Source organism: Brassica rapa, chromosome A03 (assembly GCF_000309985.2).
Source record: "Brassica rapa cultivar Chiifu-401-42 chromosome A03, CAAS_Brap_v3.01, whole genome shotgun sequence".
In the NCBI taxonomy this organism is placed as follows: domain Eukaryota; kingdom Viridiplantae; phylum Streptophyta; class Magnoliopsida; order Brassicales; family Brassicaceae; genus Brassica; species Brassica rapa.
In genome coordinates, this window is record NC_024797.2 from 34,226,441 (window position 1) to 34,249,322 (window position 22,882).

Below are 22,882 nucleotides of genomic sequence, written 5' to 3' on the forward strand. Positions count from 1 at the left end.
TTTAACTAGTTTTTCTCACAAATTTTTCTCTCTTCTTTCTCTCTTTCTCTCTGAATTTTTCTCTGGTTTTTCTTGCAGGTTATGAACGTCCAGAGGAGAGAAGAAGGTATTTTATAGCATGAGGGGTTGCTTCAGCTGAGGGTTTACTTAAAACAAAGCAAGTTGCTGTCCTTTCCCTCCTTTGAAGAAAGATTATTTTGTTTTTATTAAAGCTTGTGACTTTCATGTGACTTTAGTGAAGCAAGCAAGCAGGTAGGTGCAGCTCATGTGACTGATTTACTGAGAAAGCAAGCAGAATAGCTGGTGAAGGTATTAGACTGGTCGGAATTTAGTTAAGAAACTTAAGGACAATTTCAGACAGTTTTTGACTAAAATTTCTCATCCTTCGAATCTCGTCTTGCTTTCAACTAAGCTTGCCTAGCTTAAATAAAATTCGACCAACATTATTAACACTCTACAAGAACTATCAATGAGAGGCCTTTCGACCACAAGACAGTCCCGTCAAGGTATTAATTCACCGGGTCAACTTTATTTTTAAATCTGATTGACCAACTCCAAACTGGTTGAGCGGAGTTTTTCTCGACCAAAAATTAACTGGCTCGTGAGGGTTATTACACCATGTCATCCGGACTTGGCTTGAATTAAAAAAAAAATGCTATTTTCAAAGTCCATTCGACCCATCTCGAAGCCCATTTCCGAGCCACTCTCTCAGAAGCATAATCCCGTGTTCTAATAGCGAATAAAATTGAAGCAGAGTGCTGGAGGATAGCTCAACATATAGATGAGATTATGGAGATTGATATAAGAGTTGAGGTAACAGACACAACTGTTCCTCCGCAAAGAAACGCTCCTGCTAGACATCCTGGATAAAAGAAAGAGACATATCTGGACTTGGCTTTGTATTAATGGACGGTGACTTTCCAATGCTGTTTGGAGCAAGGACCGATATACACGCACCAAATCACCACTGCAAGCGGAAGCTGAAGGTTTGCTATATAAAAGGGACTAAATCCCTCCTTTCTAAGCCATGCCACATAGGCAAAATATTGTGAACTAACCAAGATGCCATGTCATCCGGACTTAACTTGAATTAAAAAAAAAAGCTATTTTCAGAGTCCATTCGACCCATCTCGAAGCCTATTTCCGAGACACCCTCTCATAAGCATAATCCCGTGTTCTAAACATCCCGTGTTAAATTTTTTAAAACACTCATATCTTAGAAATAGTTTAGAAAATATATTTATATAAATGTTTTTTTCTTGAATAATATTTAATTATAATGTTTTGTATCTTTTTAACTTTTATAATAAAAATATTGTTTTCAGATAGCAACAAAATATATATAAGAATTATCTTATTTTTAAAAAATTTGATAATTTTATTATATTACTTTAGAATCAATTAATTAATATTAATATAACATATAAATTTTATATGATTAAAATAAAATTCGTTTTTAATTATATAAAAAATTCATTAAGGTTATTATTTTAACTAACACATTAGCGAATCAGTTAGAAATTACTAATAAATCAATAACCTATCTAAAAGTCTAAAACCTAATAAAATATGACAAATAAGAAAAACTAACTAAATTTTAATATAAAACAGAAATTTAATATTACTAACATAAAATTCATTTTTAATATATATTTATATAATTTTGATTCAGGGTATTTTTTAAATTAATAAATTAGTGATTTAGCTATTAATAAATAATTAATCAATGATTTAGCTAAAACCTAATAAAAACATGACAAATAAGCAAATTTACTAAAATTATGGATAATATAAAATATGATTGATTCTTTAATACAAAATTAAAATAAGGGGTTTGTTAAATAAAACATAAGTTTGCCGTATCGGTGTTACAAAAAAAAACAATCATTAATAGTATCGTAAGAATTATGTCTTTCCCAATAGCGAATAAAATTGAAGCAGAGTGCTGGAGGATAGCTCAACGTATAGACGAGATTATGGAGATTGATATGAGAGTTGAGGTAACAGACACAACTGTTCCTCCGCAAAGAAACGCTCCTGATAGACATACTGGATAAATGAAAGAGACATATCTTGACTTAGCTTTGTGTTAATGGACGGTGACTTTCCAATGCTGTTTGGAGCAAGGACCGATATACACGCACCAAATCACCACTGCAAGCGGAAGCTGAAGGTTTGCTATATAAAAGGGACTAAATCCCTCCTTTCTAAGCCATGCCACATAGGCAAAATATTGTGAACCAACCAAGATGCCATGTCATCCGGACTTAACTTGAATTAAAAAAAAAAGCTATTTTCAGAGTCCATTCGACCCATCTCGAAGCCCATTTTCGAGACACCCTCTCATAAGCATAATCCCGTGTTCTAAACATCCCGTGTTAAATTTTTTAAAACACTCATATCTTAGAAATAGTTTAGAAAATATATTTATATAAATGTTTTTTTCTTGAATAATATTTAATTATAATTTTTTGTATCTTTTTAACTTTTATAATAAAAATATTGTTTTCAGATAGCAACAAAATATATATAAGAATTATCTTATTTTTAAAAATTTGATAATTTTATTATATTATTTTAGAATCAATGAATCAATATTAATATAACATATAAATTTTATATGATTAAAATAAAATTCGTTTTTAATTATATAAAAAATTAATTAAGGTTATTATTTTAACTAACACATTAGCGAATCAGTTAGAAATTAATAATAAATCAATAACCTATCTAAAAGTATAAAACCTAATAAAATATGTCAAATAAGAAAAACTAACTAAATTTTAATATAAAACAGATATTTAATATTACTAATATAAAATTCATTTTTAATATATATGTATAATTTTGATTCAGGGTATTTTTTAAATTAATAAATTAGTGATTTAGCTATTAATAAATAATAAATCAATGATTTAGCTAAAACCTAATAAAAACATGACAAATAAGCAAATTTACTAAAATTATGGATAATATAAAATATGATTGATTCTTTAATACAAAATTAAAATAAGGGGTTTGTTAAATAAAACATAAGTTTGCCGTATCGGTGTTACAAAAAAAAACAATCATTAATAGTATCGTAAGAATTATGTCTTTCCCAATAGCGAATAAAATTGAAGCAGAGTGCTGGAGGATAGCTCAACGTATAGACGAGATTATGGAGATTGATATGAGAGTTGAGGTAACAGACACAACTGTTCCTCCGCAAAGAAACGCTCATGCTAGACATACTGGATAAATGAAAGAGACATATCTTGACTTAGCTTTGTGTTAATGGACGGTGACTTTCCAATGCTGTTTGGAGCAAGGACCGATATACACGCACCAAATCACCACTGCAAGCGGAAGCTGAAGGTTTTCTATATAAAAGGGACTAAATCCCTCCTTTCTAAGCCATGCCACATAGGCAAAATATTGTGAACCAACCAAGACGCCATGTCATCCGGACTTGGCTTGAATTAAAAAAAAAAGCTATTTTCAGAGTCCATTCGACCCATCTCGAAGCCCATTTCCGAGCAACTCTCTCATAAGCATAATCCCGTGTTCTAAATATCCCGTGTTAAATTTTTTTAAACACTCATATCTTAGAAATAGTTTAGAAAATATATTTATATAAATGTTTTTTTCTTGAATAATATTTAATTATAATTTTTTGTATCTTTTTAACTTTTATAATAAAAATATTGTTTTCACTTTTCAGATAGCAAAAAAATATATATAAGAATTATCTTATTTTTAAAAGATTTGATAATTTTATTATATTATTTTAGAATCAATTAATTAATATTAATATAGCATATAAATTTTATATGATTAAAATAAAATTCGTTTTTAATTATATAAAAAATTCATTAAGGTTATTATTTTAATTAACACATTAGCGAATCAGTTAGAAATTAATAATAAATCAATAACCTTTCTAAAAGTCTAAAACCTAATAAAATATGACAAATAAGAAAAACTAACTAAATTTTAATATAAAACAGAAATTTAATATTACTAATATAAAATTCATTTTTAATATATATATATATATAATTTTGATTCAGGGTTTTTTTAAATTTATAAATTAGTGATTTAGCTATTAATAAATAATAAATCAATGATTTAGCTAAAACCTAATAAAAACATGACAAATAAGCAAATTTACTAAAATTATGGATAATATAAAATATGATTGATTCTTTAATACAAAATTAAAATAAGGGGTTTGTTAAATAAAACATAAGTTTGCCGTATCGGTGTTACAAAAAAAAAACAATCATTAATAGTGTCGTAGGAATTATGTCTTTCCCAATAGGGAACAAAATTGAAGGAGAGTGTTGGAGGATAGCTCAACGTATAGACGAGATTATGGAGATTGATACGGGAGTTGAGGTAACGGACACAACTGTTCCTCCGCAAAGAAACGCTCCTGCTAGACATCCTGGATAAATGAAAGAGACATATCTGGACTTGGCTTTGTGTTAATGGACGGTGACTTTCCAATGCTGTTTGGAGCAAGGACCGATATACACTCACCAAATTACCACTGCAAGCGGAAGCTGAAGGTTTGCTATATAAAAGGGATTAAATCCCTCCTTTCTAAGCCATGCCACATAGGCAAAATATTGTGAACCAACCAAGATGCCATGTCATCCGGACTTGGCTTGAATTAAAAAAAAAGAAGCTATTTTCAGAGTCCATTCGACCCATCTCGAAGCCCATTTCCGAGCCACTCTCTCATAAGCATAATCCCGTGTTCTAAATATCCCGTGTTAAATTTTTTTAAACACTCATATCTTAGAAATAGTTTAGAAAATATCTTTATATAAATGTTTTTTTCTTGAATAATATTTAATTATAATTTTTTGTATCTTTTTAACTTTTATAATAAAAATATTGTTTTCAGATAGCAAAAAAATATATATATAAATAAAAAATTTGATAATTTTATTATATTACTTTTTATTATCAATTAATTAATATTAATATAACATATAAATTTTATATGATTAAAATAAAATTCGTTTTTCATTATATAAAAAATTCATTAAAGTTATTATTTTAATTAACACATTAGCGAATCAGTTAGCAATTAATAATAAATCAATAACCTATCTAAAAGTCTAAAACCAAATAAAATATGAAAAATAAGAAAAACTAACTAAATTTTAATATAAAACAGAAATTTAATATTACTAATTAAAATAAAATTCATTTTTAATATATATACTAGATCTTGACCCGCGCTTCAAAAGCGCGGGTTTTTTACAATCAAAAGTTTAATAATGTTAATGATTGTTGTATGTTTTTATGTTACAACATTGAATTATATCAAAGCATAGAATCTTATAAAATTATATGATTTATGAATTAATTTATTTAAAATTTTGTATGTATATTGTTATGTAACTATTTCCTAGGTCCAAACATTTTTTCTAGTTCGAATAAAAACCGATCTGAATATACATGTTCGGTTCAGATCCAAGTCTACGGCAAAGTATCTATTGGGTACATTTCAGACCCGCAATGTCGGTTTAGGTTTGGATTCTACAGAGATCTGAACCGGTACCCTGAGTATCTAAAATGTTTTGTGTATATTAAATATATTTTTCTGTTTTGAATATGTCTTCGGTATCACAATTATTCTTTTGTGTTTCAGGTTCGGTTTTCGGTTAAGTTTCAGATTTCAAATAAAATGTTAGATTTTTAGAAACAATTTCGTGTATACGCATAAAATTTTGAATATAGTTAAAAAACTTTAATCTATTGTCATTTTTCTATACGTTATGTTTTACATAAAAGTTTTACATTCTGTGTATACAAAAGTTTGGTTCATATAATATGTTAATAAATGTTGTAAATCAGTCTTTATGTGGATCGGATAAATGATCATCATAACTGACAATAAAAACTAAATCTAAACACTATCTTTCTGGTATTTGAAAATAAATGCTACTATAATTATTTTATGTTAATAAGCACAAAATGTGGTCACATAATCTTTTAGTTTGGCACAAATATTAAACATATTATGTGGAGTTGATTAATTAAGGTGATATAAAAAATAGCATTCTAATGAAAGGGTCCAACAACTTTTCATAAGTAGATTTTTAAAGACTGATTCCCTTTTAATAGTATAGATATATAATTTTGATTCAGGGTATTTTTTAAATTAATAAATTAGTGATTTAGCTATTAATAAATAATAAATCAATGATTTAGCTAAAACCTAATAAAAACATGACAAATAAGCAAATTTACTAAAATTATGGATAATGTAAAATATGATTGATTCTTTAATACAAAATTAAAATAAGGGGTTTGTTAAATAAAACATAAGTTTGCCGTATCGGTGTTACAAAAAAAACAATCATTAATAGTGTCGTAGGAATTATGTCTTTCTCAATAGCGAATAAAATTGAGGCAGAGTGCTGGAGGATAGCTCAACGTATAGACGAGATTATGGAGATTGATATGAGAGTTGAGGTAACAGACACAACTGTTCCTCCGCAAAGAAACGCTACTGCTAGACATCCTGGATAAATGAAAGAGACATATCTTGACTTGGCTTTGTGTTAATGGACGGTGACTTTCCAATGCTGTTTGGAGCAAGGACCGATATACACGCACCAAATGACCACTGCAAGCGGAAGCTGAAGGTTTGCTATATAAAAGGGACTAAATCCCTCCTTTCTAAGCCATGCCACATAGGCAAAATATTGTGAACCAACCAAGATTCCATGTCATCCGGACTTGGCTTGAATTAAAAAAAAAAGAAGCTATTTTCAGAGTCCATTCGACCCATCTCGAAGCCCATTTCCGAGCCACTCTCTCATAAGCATAATCATGTGTTCTAAACATCCCGTGTTAAAATTTTTTAAACACTCATATCTTAGAAATAGTTTAGAAAATATCTTTATATAAATGTTTTTTTCATGAATAATATTTAATTATAATTTTTTGTATCTTTTTAACTTTTATAATAAAAATATTGTTTTCAGATAGCAACAAAATTTTTTGTCCCCCCCCCCCTTCTTTAAATGAACCCTAGGTTCATTCATTTTATTTCCATCAGTTTGTTTTTTATGAACATCAACTCTGGATGAAACATTTTCAGCGAGTATACATGATTTCGTCACCCTTCTTGTATCTGTGAACGCATATGGTATCTGGTTTGCCAAATTATGCAAACGCACAATTTTCTGAACTTCCAGCTCTCTTTGATTCGTAGGGGGATCAAGGTGTAACAACGACGGTGTACATCATGTAATCTCTTTAGGAATTCTATTAATTCCTCTCCCTAACGCAGAAAATTCATCCTCATTAAAATGGCAATCGGCAAACCTTGCCGTAAACACATCACCAGTTACTTGTTCCTGATATTTTATTATACTTGGTGACGTATAACCCACATATATTCCCATTCTCTTTTGTGGGCCCATTTTTGTTCTTTGTGGTGGAGCTATCAGAACATAAACCGCACACCCAAAGACACAGAGATATCATACATCTGGCTCTTGTCCATATGCCAATTGTAATGGGGAGTACTTATGATATCCACTAGGTTTTAACCGAACCAGTGCAGCCGCATGCAATATAGCATGACCCCATACATAAATTGGGAGCTTTTTTCTCAAGACTAACGGTCTTGCAATCAACTGAACCGTTTTATTAATGATTAGGCCATGCCATTTTGTGTATGCACATGGGGAACTGGATGCTCCACATCAATCCCCATTGACATACAATAATCATCAAAAGCTTGCGATGTAAATTCACCAGCATTATCAAGCCTTACTTTCTTAATGGCATACTCTGAGAACTGCGTTCTCAACTTTATTATTTGGGCAATGAAGTTTGCAAAAACCGTATTTCGTATCGTCAAAAGAGACATACTTGACCATCTACTAGATGCATCAATCAATACCATGAAATACTTAAACGGGCCGCACGGTGGGTGGATCGGTCCACATATATCACCATGTATTCTTTCCAAAAACATTGGTGATTCATTGCCTACTTTTGCTGGCGATGGCCGATTTATTAGTTTTCCTTGAGAACATGCATTACATGTAAACTCGCCCGTTTACAAAAAAAATCCGTTTTTCAACGGATGGCTATTCGAATTTTGCACTATCTTTCTCATCATGACTGAACCAGGATGTCCTAGCCTCTCATGCCATATTTTAAATGTATCATGTTTACCACGGCATACTCAGTCATGGTTATTTTTGTACAATATAGTCTAGAGGATAACATTCTTAACTCTTCCAATATATGTTTCCTCTCGGACTTAATGCAAAGAAATTCAATGCCATCTTTACTCACAGTCTCAATATGATATCCATTTCTTCGGATATACTTAAAACATAACAAGTTTCTATGAGACTCGGGAGAATACAATGCATCATTTATTTCAAATATCGTTCCCCCTGGCATTGAAAATTTCGCTCTTTCAGAGCTCATAATAATCTTTGCATTACCAGATATTGTACTTACGCTTCCAGCGTAATCTCTTATTTTAAGACTGGAAAAATATTTCTTATTTAATTACCGTGTGCGTTGACGCATTATCTGCCAAACACATATTTCCATCCATAGTCTCAAAGTTTGGCATTTTCTGAATATAAAACATATATTATTAAACACAAAATATAACAAACATAACATATATCTTACAAAAAAAGATAAAGATATTATAATACAGTCTACTTATATCACATCAATTTTATATCACTCATCGATACTCTCTGGCTCAACCAAAAAGTCTGATACATCAAGATGAGTATCATCGTTTAAACCATGAAAGGATGGCCCAGGTTCATCAGAGATGAAGTTAGTTTCACCTCTTCTTTTCTATTTTCCCTTTTGGGATTCTGTATACAGATCGGCTAAATGTTTTGGCGTACGACAGTTACGTACCCAATGACCTTTCATGCCGCATCTGTAGCAAACCTTTCCCGTTTGCCTTTTTATCATCCTGGCCCTTTTCATTTCTTTCATCATAGGAAAAAAATCTTCTTCCTCGTCCTCTTCCACGACCATGATAACGGTTTCCACCCCGTCCACGACCTCGTCCTCTCCTATTATCATAACTGGATGATGCAACATTTGCTTCTAGGAATGTAGCAGATCCAGTGGGACGAGGTTGATGGTTTAAAGTCACGAGTTGATTATTATGCTCCGCTACAAGGAGGACTTGCGTCAACTCCGAGTAACAGCAATATCCATTCGTCCGGTACTGCTGCTGCATGACTACATTTTTAAGATGGAACGTGGAGAGATTTTTCTCGATCATATCATAATCACGTATTTTCTCTCCACAAAACATCATCCTAGATGTAATTCCGAACATCGCGGAATTAAACTCACTAGCACTTTTATAGTCCTGGAACCGAACCTCGTGTTTAGCTTTCAGTAAGATCACATATTTCTGGTGATCGAACCTCTCTTTTAAAGATTTCCAGAGGTCACAAGGATCCTCTTTCGTAATATATTCATCTTTTAAACCATGATGTATGTGGTGTTGTAAGAATGTCATGGCTTTTGCCTTTTTTCTCATCTGACACCGTTTTTGAATTATCGATGGTTTCCAAAAGCCTCTTTCCTCTCAGGTGCATCTTTGCACCCACTGCCCAGGTCATATAATTATTTCCCGTAATATCCAGGGCATTAATTTCGAGCTTTGTCAAATTAGACATGATAACTGTATTCATAGAATAATAATATAAATATAGTAAAGACGGGAATTTAAATGCAGAAATTAAAGGCATAAAATAAAAGCATAAACTTAAATTGCAGAAATTTAAAGAGCATGAATAAAATCGGGAGGCTTAGAGTCATAGAATGTCATATTGATCATTATTTTTCAAAGTTCGAAGAGACATGTTCTACCATTTTGACTTTTACTTATTTCAAGGTCAGAGGAGACTTAGTCTACCATTTTGAATTTTTCATTTATTCACAGAGGCAAAGCCTACCACGTGCTTCTCTGATCGTGAAGGCATAGCATACCATAACGATCAGTCGGGAAAGGCAGCGCCTATCATCCCGAAAAATAAACGGAGAAGGCCTAGCCTCTCACTCTGGAACAATAATAAAATTTAAATAAAATACGTATATTGAAATACATAAATTTAAACATTACCTCGGCTAGTTTAAGAACTTTCGGATTGATAATCTTCGGTTGGTTAGAGTTTCTGGATTGATAGACTTCACCGGTATATGAGAGCTCATGCTGATAACGTGTTGTATAATATAAAAGTGGGAGTGAAATATATATGTATATTATACGTTGGAAACAAAGAGAGAGAGAAAGAGTGTGCTTGGATGAGAAGTGAGTGGAGAGGTGTGTGATAACACGTGAGAGAGAGATGAGAGCTTTATTATTTTCTGTATTATTTTCTTCTTACTTCAGTCATACAAATAAGAAAGAGAAAGAGCTATTTATAGTCCATCAAAGTCGGTTTAATTTACCGACTCAAAAGAAAAAGACAAAACATAAACATTGACATCTGGATGATGATGCAGCAAGACATTTGATAGGGAGGGAGCCAGTGTCCACTACGTGGCAATATTTGGATAATCATACGTAACACTCCTCCTTGATTATCCATCATGTATTAGGCAGTGCCTCGTTAAAAACCTACTCATGGAAAACCCCATTGGAAAAGCTTTTGTGAACAAGTCAGCCGGATTGTCGCATGATTGTACATACTCGATGTCCACCTCTTTATTTTTCTCGAGTTCCCTTATGTATGAGAAACATTTAGGAGCGATATGCTTTATTTTTATTGCTTTTGATGTAGCCTTCTTTGAGTTGAGCAACACAAGCAGAATTGTCTTCAAAGATTTCTGTCGGCTCTTTCTTGTTGACTATTCCGCTTGCTTCTTGTATGTGTTGACTCATTGATCGAAGCCACACACATTCTCGACAGCTTCGTGAAGCGCAATAGTTTCTGCATGATTTGAAAATGTCGCAACCAGAGTTTGTTTCTGGGACCGCCAAGAGATCGCGGTTCCACCAATTGTAAAAACATAGCCGGTTTGCAATCGAGCCTTATGAGGATCTGATAAGTATTCTGCATCTGCAAAACCAACCATACCAAACTCGGTTTTTCTAAAATACATTAACCCTAAATCAACTGTACCTTGGAGGTAACGGAATACATGCTTTATTCTGTCCCAGTGCTTGCCAGTAGGAGAAGAACTATATCTTGCTAATAGATTAGTAGAAAAAGCAATATCAGGCCTGATATAGTTTGCAAGATATAAAAGCCCACCGAAAGCACTCATATAAGGTACTTCAGGACCTAATATCTTCTCGCTATCTTCCCAGGCTCTAAAAGGATCTCTCTCAACATCGAGGGTTCTACTAACCACTGGAGTACTCAAAGGAGTCTCTTTATACATATAAAAGCGTTTCAATAATATTTTCATATAATTTGATTGATGCACAAATATTCTTTCTCGGAGATGTTCAATCTGGAGCCCAAGACAAAACTTTGTCTTGCTGGAATCTTTTATTTCGAACTCCTCTTTCATATGAGTCCGAGCATCATCAACCTCTTTTTGAGTTCCAATTATGTTCAGACCATCTATATATACAGCAATGATCACAAAGCCAGATGATGATTTCTTTATAAAACGCATAGACATATCGCATTATTCACATATCCTTTACTCAAAAGATATTCACTCAAAAGTGATTGTACCACATGCGTCCGAATTGCTTTGATCCGTAAAGTGATCGCTGTAACTTGACCGAACATATCTCCCGAGATTTTTCTTTCAATGCCCCTGGCATTTTTAATCCCTCAGGGAGTTTCATATATATATATATATATATATATATCATTATTCAACAATCCATACAAATATGCAGTCACAACGTCCATGAAATGCATTTCAAGATTTTTAGATGCCGTTAGGCTCATCAAAAATCTAAAAGTAATTGCATCCATTACCGGGGAATACGTTTCCTCAAATTCAATTCCCGGTCTCTGAGAAAAACCTTGGGCAACTAATCGGGCTTTATATCGTGTTACTTCATTCTTCTCATTTACTTTTCTCACGAATACCCACTTATACCCAACAATATTTATATTCTCAGGCGTTATGACTATAGGTCCAAAAACATTTATTTTATTCAGGGAGAGTAATTCAATTTGAATGGCCTTCTTCCACTCCTCCCAATCTTGTATTTTCTGACATTCTAAAATGGACTTTCGATCGGGATCATTATTTTCATGATCGATCTCTTTGGACCCAGAAAAGGAGAACATTCCATCAACATCTTTTATCTTATTCATGATCCATATCTTTTCATCTCGGGCGTAGTTGATGAAAATCTCATACTTTTCCGTTCATTTCTCGTTATCTGGATCATCTTTATTTATGCCTTCTTTCAGACATTTTTCTGTAACAGGTTCTTCTGGAACCTTTCCATTTATGTCTTTTTCAGACATCTTTCAATATCAGGTTCTTCTGGAACTCTACTATTTTGCTCATCCAATTTCTTTTTCTTTCAAGAATTTTTATCTCTAGAACCCGCTGCCCCCACATCCCCTCTTTAACTGAACCCTAGGTTTATTCATTTTAATTCCATCAGTTTGTTCTTTATGAACATCAACTCTGGATGAAATATTTTCAGCGAGTATACATGATTTCGTCACCCTTCTTGTATTTGTGAACGCATATGGTAATTGGTTTGCCAAATTATGCAAATGCACAATTTTCTGAACTTTCAGTTCTCTTTGATTCGTAGGAGGATCAAGGTGTAACAACGACGGTATACACCATGTGAATCTACATTACTGTGTCAATTACTTAAAATGATGTGAATTAATATAGATTTTTATCAGTTTTATTAAAATGATGTTAAACAAGTGAATAAAACTATTAGTGGACTTTAATAATATATTTTGTATCATTTTTTAAATAAGTAATTTAAAAAAGTATCAGTTCTTTTTGTGATACTATTTATCTGATGTAATTTAACCTTTTTCTTGTAGTGTTTCAATTAATGATAAATCAATTAAATTAACATATTATTTTATTTATATTTACTACATAATGGTTCTATCATTTATTTAAGTAAGATAACAATTCAATAATAGAGATTACATAAAAAATAAATATATAAACATTATACAGAGTACAATAACTATAATAACAAAAAATAATTATGAAAAAATGTTTAAAATATATGTTATCTAAAGAAAAATGCTTAATACTAATTGTTAACAAAAAATTTAAAGCGATTATAATATAAATGATTAATAAGACAAATTACACAAAACAATTATAATAAAATTAATTAAGTTATATAAAATGGAGTAATATGATCAAGACATTTATAGTTGTAAATTATATCTATTATTTTCTCTATCAAAATTTAGTAGAAATGTCATAATTTAATAAAATTGTAAAACAATTAACTTTAAAATTTAGATTAAAAGGTGACAAATTATGAAACTATAGCAATTTAAATCAAATTGGATATGTTAACATATCGGGCATCCATCGGTTCAATTGGTTAGTCTCGGATATAGTGATTTTTACAAATATGGATATTTTTAAAACGTAAATTGAATTATCGAATCACCGGATTAACTGATTTGACTGCGGATTCGGGTCAAATTTAAAAGCATTGATTTAAATGCAAATAAAATTCAAATAAACAAAATTCTGACAAATTAACAAAATATTTATTAATTATTAGTGAAAATTTTCATCATAAAATAATCTGCGCTTGCAAAGCGCGGGTCATGGTCTAGTTAAGATAATTAATTCTAAACTTCACCTATGAATGACACCTACGAAAAGTCACTTAAGTGACTTCTCAATTAATGTATAGTTTAATATTATTTTTAAAAAAACTTACCATATATTTTATTTTTTTTAATTATACAAATACTTGAATCATTTATGACAATGATAACTCAACTATACTGTCAACATTTGTCACTAAAAAATGGCTTAATGTTTTCAGAATATATACAGTGAGTATAAAAAATATTGTTAGGTTTAGGTTAATTAGTTGTTTGTAATCTATGAATTATTGTATCCACTATTAATAGAAACATGTTTAAAATCATTTATATAATTATTTCTATGATATCATATGTATTTATATGTATAATCCAAATTTTTATAATGTAATATATGATATTTAATTGTTTCTATACACAAATTATGTTAATTCTTATATCTTTAAAATGTTTATTTGTTTATATAGTAATATATATTAGATTAGGTAGTTCTAGAATTAGTTTCCTTTTTAAAATTTCAATTTAATAAATGAAATTCAAATACCAACAACCAATCAAATTAAGATAATTAATTCTAAACTTTACCAATAAATGACACCTAATCAAAAGTCACCTAAGTGACTTCTGAATTAATATTTGGTAGGATATACAACCATTATATTTATTTCTATAAAATATATATAAAATTATTTTAATAATTATAAGTAAATAATTTATAAAAATAAAAAAAATTGATGAAACATTATATATTCTTTCTATAATTAAGCAATTACTTAACATATAATATTATTTGTAATATTACTTTTGTTTTTTTGGTAACTTGTATCAATTGGTTCTAAAGTTTTCTTTTATTTTTAGATTTGATTAAAATAAATATTTAATAAAAATCATCAACAAATCAAATTATAACAATTTCTTGAAATTTCACCTATGAGCGACACGTCAGCAGAAATCAATTAATATGTAGGGGGATAGTGTATATGTTGTAGGAAGTTATGGGACATACATATTTAGTTGGTCTTTTTTTAATATCAGTATATTACAACTTACAAGTCACAATGATGAAATTATAAGGTAACTGTTGTATAATATAAAAGTGGGAGTGAAATATATATGTATATTATACGTTGGAAACAAAGAGAGAGAAAGAGTGTGCTTGGATGAGAAGTGAGTGGAGAAGTGTGTGATAACACGTGAGAGAGAGATGGGAGCTTTATTATTTTCTGTATTATTTTCTTCTTACTTCAGTCATACAAATAAGAAAGAGAAGGAGCTATTTATAGCCCATCAAAGTCGGTTTAATTTACAGACTCAAAAGAAAAAGACAAAACATTAACATTGACATCTGGATGATGATGGAGCCAAACATTTGATAGGGAGGGGACCAGTGTCCACTAAGTGGCAATATTTGGATAATCATACGTAACACTCCCCCTTGATTATCCATCATGTATTAGGTAATATCTCGTTAAAAATCTAATCATGGAAAACTCCATTGGAAGAGCTTTTGTGAACAAGTCAGCCGGATTGTCGCATGACCGTACATACTCGATGTCCACCTCTTTATTTTTCTCGAGTTCCCTTATGTATGAGAAAAGTTTAGGAGGGATATGCTTTGTTTTGTCGCTTTTGATGTAGCCTTCTTTGAGTTGAGCGATACAAGCAGAATTGTCTTCAAAGATTTCTGTCGTCTCTTTCTCATTGACTATTCCGCTTGTTTCTTGTATGTGTTGACTCATTAATCAAAGACACACACATTCTCGACAGCTTCGTGAAGCGCAATAGTTTCTGCATGATTTGAAAATGTCGCAACCAGAGTTTGTTTCTGGGACCGCCAAGAGATCGCGGTTCCACCAATTGTAAAAACATAGCCGGTTTGCAATCGAGCCTTATGAGGATCTGATAAGTATTTTGCATCTGCAAAACCAACCATACCAAACTCGGATTTTTTAAAATACATTAACCCTAAATACACTGTACCTTGGAGGTACAGAATACAAACTTTATTCCGTCCCAGTGCTTGCGAGTAGGAGAAAAACTATATCTTGCTAATAGATTAGTAGCAAAAGCAATATCAGGCCTGATATAATTTGCAAGATATAAAAGCCCACCGATAGCACTCATATAAGGTACTTCAGGACCTAATATCTTCTCGCTATCTTCGCAGGCTCTAAAAGGATCCCTCTCAACATCGAGGGTTCTACTAACCATTGGAGTACTCAAAGGAGTCTCTTTATCCATATAAAAACGTTTCAATAATATTTTCGTATAATTTGATTGATGCACAAATATTCTTTCTCGGAGATGTTCAATCTGGAGCCCAAGACAAAACTTTGTCTTTCTGGAATCTTTCATTTCGAACTCCTCTTTCATTTCGAACTCCTCTTTCATATGAGTCCGAGCATCATCAACCTCTTTTTGAGTTCCAATTATGTTCAGATCATCTATATATACATCAATGATCACAAAGCCAGATGATGAGTTCTTTATAAAAACGCATGGACATATCGCATTATTCACATATCATTTACTCAAAAGATATTCACTCAAAAGCGATTGTACCACATGCGTCCGAATTGCTTTAATCCATTAAGTAATCGCTGTAACTTGACCAAACAAATCTCCCGGGATTTTTCTTTCAATGCCCCTGGCATTTTTAATTCCTCAGGGAGTTTCATATGTGTATATATATATATATATATAGATCATTATCCAACGATCCATACAAATATGCACTCACAATGTCCATGAAATGCATTTCAAGATTTTTAGATGCCGTTAGGCTCATCAAAAATTTAAAAGTAATTGCATCTATTACCGGGGAATACGTTTCCTCAAAATCAATTCCCGGTCTCTGAGAAAAACCTTGGGCAACTAATCGGGCTTTATATCGTGTTACTTCATTCTTCTCATTTACTTTTCTCACGAATACCCACTTATACCCAACAATATTTATATTCTCAGACGTTATGACTATAAGTCCAAAAATATTTCTTTTATTCAGGGAGAGTAATTCAATTTGAATGGCCTTCTTCCACTCCTCCCAATCTTGTCTTTTCTGACATTCTAAAATGGACCTTCGATCGGGATCATTATTTTCATGATCGATCTCTTTGGACCCAGAAAAAGAGAACTTTCCATCAACATCTTTTATCTTATTCATGATCCATATCTTTTCATCTCGGGCGTAGTTGATGAAAATCTCATACTTTTCCGTTCACTTCTCGTTATCTGGATCATCTTTATTTATGCCTTCTTTCATACATTTTTCAGTAACAGGTTCTTCTGGAACTTTTCCATTTATGTCTTCTTTCAGACATCTTTCAATATAAGGTTCTTCTGGAACTTTACTATTTTGCTCATCCAATTTCTTTTTCTTTCGAGGATTTTTATCTCTAGAACCCGCTGCCCCCCCCCCCCTCTTTAACTGAACCCTAGGTTCATTCATTTTATTTCCATCAGTTTGTTCTTTATGAACATCAACTCTGGATGAAACATTTTCAGCGAGTATACATGATTTCGTCACCCTTCTTGTATCTGTGAACGCATATGGAATCTGGTTTGCAATATTATGCAAATGCACAATTTTCTGAACTTCCAGCTCTCTTTGATTCGTAGGGGGATCAAGGTGTAACAACGACGGTGTACATCATGTAATCTCTTTAGGAATTCTATTAATTCCTCTCCCTAACGCAGAAAATTCATCCTCATTAAAATGGCAATCGGCAAACCTTGCCGTAAACACATCACCAGTTACTTGTTCCTGATATTTTATTATACTTGGTGACGTATAACCCACATATATTCCCATTCTCTTTTGTGGGCCCATTTTTGTTCTTTGTGGTGGAGCTATCAGAACATAAACCGCACACCCAAAGACACAGAGATATGATACATCTGGCTCTTGTCCATATGCCAATTGTAATGGGGAGTACTTATGATATGCACTAAGTTTTAACCGAACCAGTGCAGCCGCATGCAATATAGCATGACCCCATACATAAATTGGGAGCTTTGTTCTCAAGACTAACGGTCTTGCAATCAACTGAACCGTTTTATTAATGATTAGGCCATGCCATTTTGTGTATGCACATGGGGAACTGGATGCTCCACATCAATCCCCATTGACATCCAATAACCATCAAAAGCTTGCGATGTAAATTCACCAGCATTATCAAGCCTTACTTTCTTAATGGCATACTCTGAGAACTGCGTTCTCAACTTTATTATTTGGGCAATGAAGTTTGCAAAAACCGTATTTCGTTAAGTCAAAAGAGACATACTTGACCATCTACTAGATGCATCAATCAATACCATGAAATACTTAAACAGGCCGCACGGTGGGTGGATCGGTCCACATATATCACCATGTATTCTTTCCAAAAACATTGGTGATTCATTGCCTACTTTTGCTGGTGATGGCCGATTTATTAGTTTTCCTTGAGAACATGCATTACATGTAAACTCGCCCGTTTACAAAAAAAATCCGTTTTTCAACGGAAGGCTATTCGAATTTTGCACTATCTTTCTCATCATGACTGAACCAGGATGTCCTAGCATTTCATGCCATATTTTAAATGTATCATGTTTACCACGGCATACTCAGTCATGGTTATTTTCGTACAATATAGTCTAGAGGATAACATTCTTAACTCTTCCAATATATGTTTCCTCTCGGACTTAATGCAAAGAAATTCAAAGCCATCTTTACTCATAGTCTCAATATGATATCCATTTCTTCGGATATCCTTAAAACATAACAAGTTTCTATGAGACTCGGGGGAATACAATGCATCACTTATTTCAAATATCGTTCCCCCTGGCATTGAAAATTTCGCTCTTCCAGAGCTCATAATAATCTTTGCATTACCAGATATTGTACTTAAGCTTCCAGCGTAATCTCTTATTTTAAGACTGGAAAAATATTTCTTATTTAATTATCGTGTGCGTTGACGCACTATCTTCCAAACACATATCTCTATCCAAAGTCTCAAAGTTTGGTATTTTTTGAATATAAAACATATATTATTAAACACAAAACATAACAAACATAAAATATATCTTACAACAGAAGATAAAGATATTATAATACTGTCTACTTATATCACATCAATTTTATATCACTCATCGATACTTTCTGGCTCAACCAAAAAGTCTGATACATCAAGATGAATATCATCGTTTAAACCATGAAAGGATGGCCCAGGTTCATCAGAGATGAAGTTTGTTTCATCTCTTCTTTTCCATTTTCCCTTTTGGGATTCTCTATACAGATCAGCTAAATGTTTTGGCGTACGACAGTTACGTACCCAATGACCTTTCATGCCGCATCTGTAGCAAACCTTTCCCGTTTGCCTTTTTATCATACTGGCCCTTTTCATTCCTTTCATTTTCATGGAAGTCTTTATTATTTCTTTCATCATAGGGACGAAATCTTCTTCCTCGTCCTCTTCCACGACCATGATAACGGTTTCCACCACGTCCACGACCTCGTCCTCTCCTATTATCATAACTGGATGATGCAACATTCGCTTCTAGGAATGTAGCAGATCCAGTGGGACGAGCTTGATGGTTTAAAGTCACGAGTTGATTATTATGCTCCGCTACAAGGAGGACTTGCGTCAACTCCGAGTAACAGCAATATCCATTTGTCCGGTACTGTTGCTGCATGACTACATTTTCAAGATGGAACGTGGAGAGAGTTTTCTCGATCATATCATAATCACGTATTTTCTCTCCACATAACATCATCCTAGATGTAATTCCGAACATCGCGGAATTAAACTCACTAACACTTTTATAGTCCTGGAACCGGACCTCGTTTTTAGCTTTCGGTAAGATCACATATTTCTGGTGATCGAACCTCTCTTTTAAAGATTTCCAGAGGTCACAAGGATCCTCTTTTGTAATATATTCATCTTTTAAACCATGATGTATGTGGTGTCGTAAGAATATCATGGCTTTTGCCTTTTTTCTCATCTGACACCGTTTTTGAACTATCGATAGTTTCCAAAAGCCTCTTTCCTCTCAGGTGCATCTTTGCACCCACTGCCCATGTCATATAATTACTTCCCGTAATATCCAGGGCATTAATTTCGAACTTTGTCAAATTCGACATGATAACTGTATTCATAGAATAATAATATAAATATAGAAAAGACGGGAATTTAAATGCATAATTTAAATGCAGAAATTGAAGGCATAAAATAAAAGCATAAACTTAAATTGCAGAAATTTAAAGAGCATGAATAAAATTGGGAGGCTTAGAGTCATAGACTGCCATATTGATCATTATTTTTCAAAGTTCGAGGAGACATGTTCTACCATTTTGACTTTTACTTATTTCAAGGTCAGAGGAGACTTAGTCTACCATTTTGACTTCTTCTTTTATTCACAGAGGCAAAGCCTACCACGTGCTTCTCTGATCGTGAAGGCATAGCCTACCATAACGATCAGTCGGGAAAGGCAGCGCCTATCATCCCGAAAAATAAACGGAGAAGGCCTAGCCTCTCACTCTGGAACAATAATAAAATTTAAATCAAATACGTATATTGAAATACATAAATTTAAACATTACCTCGACTGGTTTAAGAACTTTCGGATTGATAAGCTTCGGTTGGTTAGAGTTTCTGGATTGATAGACTTCACCGGTATATGAGAGCTCATGCTGATAACGTGTTGTATAATATAAAAGTGGGAGTGAAATATATATGTACTAGTGGTATTTCTTTAATGAATTCAATCATTTGCTTATAGAAATAACAGTTTTTGCATATCTTCTTGATGTTTAGTAATTAAGTTTGGGGGATCAACTTGGGGTTCCGTTTGCCAAACTAATTTATCAATACGTTTGTGCTGTTTATTAATTTAACAATTTTATTTGTTTTGTTTGGTTATTTGTAGGTTTTATTTAAAAATTAAGCTACTGTTTTATGCATTTGTATTTAGCTGGATTTTCCTATGTTATGTGCATGTGATACTAAGAATGTTGCACTCAGACAGTTTGTACCGGCTACTTATGTATTATAGCTACTATATGTGGCTTCGTATGTCATTTGGGGGTCTTAGTTATGGCTTAGCTTAGGTTGGTTTTTTTTTGACAGACACAATGAAAAAAGAGTTGTCCAAAAAAAAACACAATGAAAAAAGTTGCGATAGTAGTTAAAGTGAAAACAGAAGCAAAAGCTCAAGTAAAAAAAAACAGAAAAATTTCTAGGGAAAACTGAAACAATAGCAATGTACCAACAATCCCAAAGAAAAGTAAAAATTTATAAATATTAATTAGAATCTATATATTCGATTTGAAAATGAGTTAAATTTAATTAGACTTGTAAATATATATAAGATTTGCGAATCAATTAAATTGCATAAATGATTGACACCCTTAAACTCTTGATAAAAATAAAGTAAAAATCAAAATTGAGCAGCAAACATATGCAGAGTCGCTCTATGTAGAGATTTTCCATGGATCCATTTTTAACTCTTGAAATAGATTTAAAAAAAAAACATAAGTTTCAGAACTGATAAGCAAACTTAAGCAGCATGTTGGCCAGCGAGCCTCTTCGTGGCTTCTTCAATGATGGTAAGCTTAACACCCTTAACCTTGCGAAAACACCCACGGCTTTGACCCTTTGCCTAGCGTGAATTCCTCAACCTTGTTGCAAACTCATGTCCTGTTGAGTCTCGGATGTGGATAGTTTCAAAGCTTCAATTATGCTTCACACTGTTTTTAATCACACTAACACGCCCTCTGTTTGTACCTCCAGCCACCATGACAACATTGCCGACAGCAAACTTGATGAACTCAACAATCTTGTTCTCCTCCATGTCGATCTTAATGGTGTCATTACTAATGTGCGACCATCGTATGTGTTCAGGAAAGGGATGCCCTTTTGTTCGAACTGTATAGTTCGAACCTTAACAGAGCTTAAACTGTAAGAAAAGAAACAAATCTTGTTGGTACACATACATGTCAAGCATTAGTCTAAATTATGACAAGAGCAAGAGAGATCAAAACCTTAGCTTCCTCGTCCCTGATGGAGTGAACACGGAAACGTCCCTTGGTATTATAGAGAAGACGGAAGTTCTCGTAGCAGAAGATATACAAATGCACCACCAAGTTTGTCAAGCATCCAATGTTTAGGAGCACTGAGCCTCTTCATATGCTTATTTAAACCTCTCTCCTGTGTAATAACTAATAACCGAACATAACATAGAGCAGTACAAATGATATAGCCAGTGATAGATGTTCCATTAAGATCTAAGTAAGCCAGATCTAAGGAATAATATCCACTAAATGATCCCAACACCAAAGCCTTCTAAAAGTCTTCCCTGTAAAGGAAAGAAGTATCCTACAAAACCAGTATGATTTAAGGCCAATCTAACATTTTCAGAATGAAGTCAAATAAAGATACTGGAAAACAACAGACACTCACTTTTGCAAATGATATGCAAAGCCAACCAGCAATCATCAGAGACTGTCCAAGAAAACACACAGTTAAAGGGTTGAGTAAAGCAAGGAAGATGTCACTGATCAAGATAAAACAGAGTAATTTAAAACTCGAAAACTAAACAATACCCCTTTTCGTCCAATATAATAAACCAGACAGTTCTAGACAGAAAGATCGGTTAATTGCCACACATACAGTTAAACTGAGATCTTTCGTGATTGCAGCTTTTGTTGGAGAAGAATAATCACACTGGACCCAAGCGATACAATCAGTCACAACTTTCTACAAATGGAAAATAAATAAGTTGAAAGGGTTGGATTTTCTTCTTACAGTGAAACCGAATTGAATATAACCAAGAGCAGCGATCAGAACACATGCAAAAACATAGATAGAGCTGTTTCTGATAACTTGAGACGAACACATCGTACTCGACTCTCTTGAACCCATCTGGTACCAACTCCCTGTGAGTACGAAAGGTCATCCCAGGGCCTCACTCTACACTCTTAATCGTAATCTATATATTAGCTTCAAGCTTTAGCTTCAAGGCCTGAAAGAAAACTCTATTGGACTTTCTTGTTGGTATAGAGGATCTAGAAACTGGGTTTACGATGACAAAGCTTGGATATGAACAGATTAAGAGATGCCGTCTTATATAGAAAACCAATGAAATCA

General features: G+C 32.8%; 1 protein-coding gene and 1 pseudogene across 1 annotated transcript; both read right to left on the reverse strand.

The window, feature by feature from the left end:
- Positions 1-5,790: 5,790 nt before the first annotated feature.
- Positions 5,791-22,657, reverse strand: LOC103849317 (annotated as a pseudogene).
- Positions 18,881-19,532, reverse strand: LOC108870540. Its single transcript, XM_018656031.2, has 2 exons — positions 19,070-19,532; positions 18,881-18,915 (listed from the first exon to the last, which is right to left on the reverse strand). The coding sequence occupies exons 1-2, from the start codon at positions 19,530-19,532 to the stop codon at positions 18,881-18,883; spliced, it is 498 nt and encodes a 165-aa protein (XP_018511547.2).
- Positions 22,658-22,882: the final 225 nt, after the last annotated feature.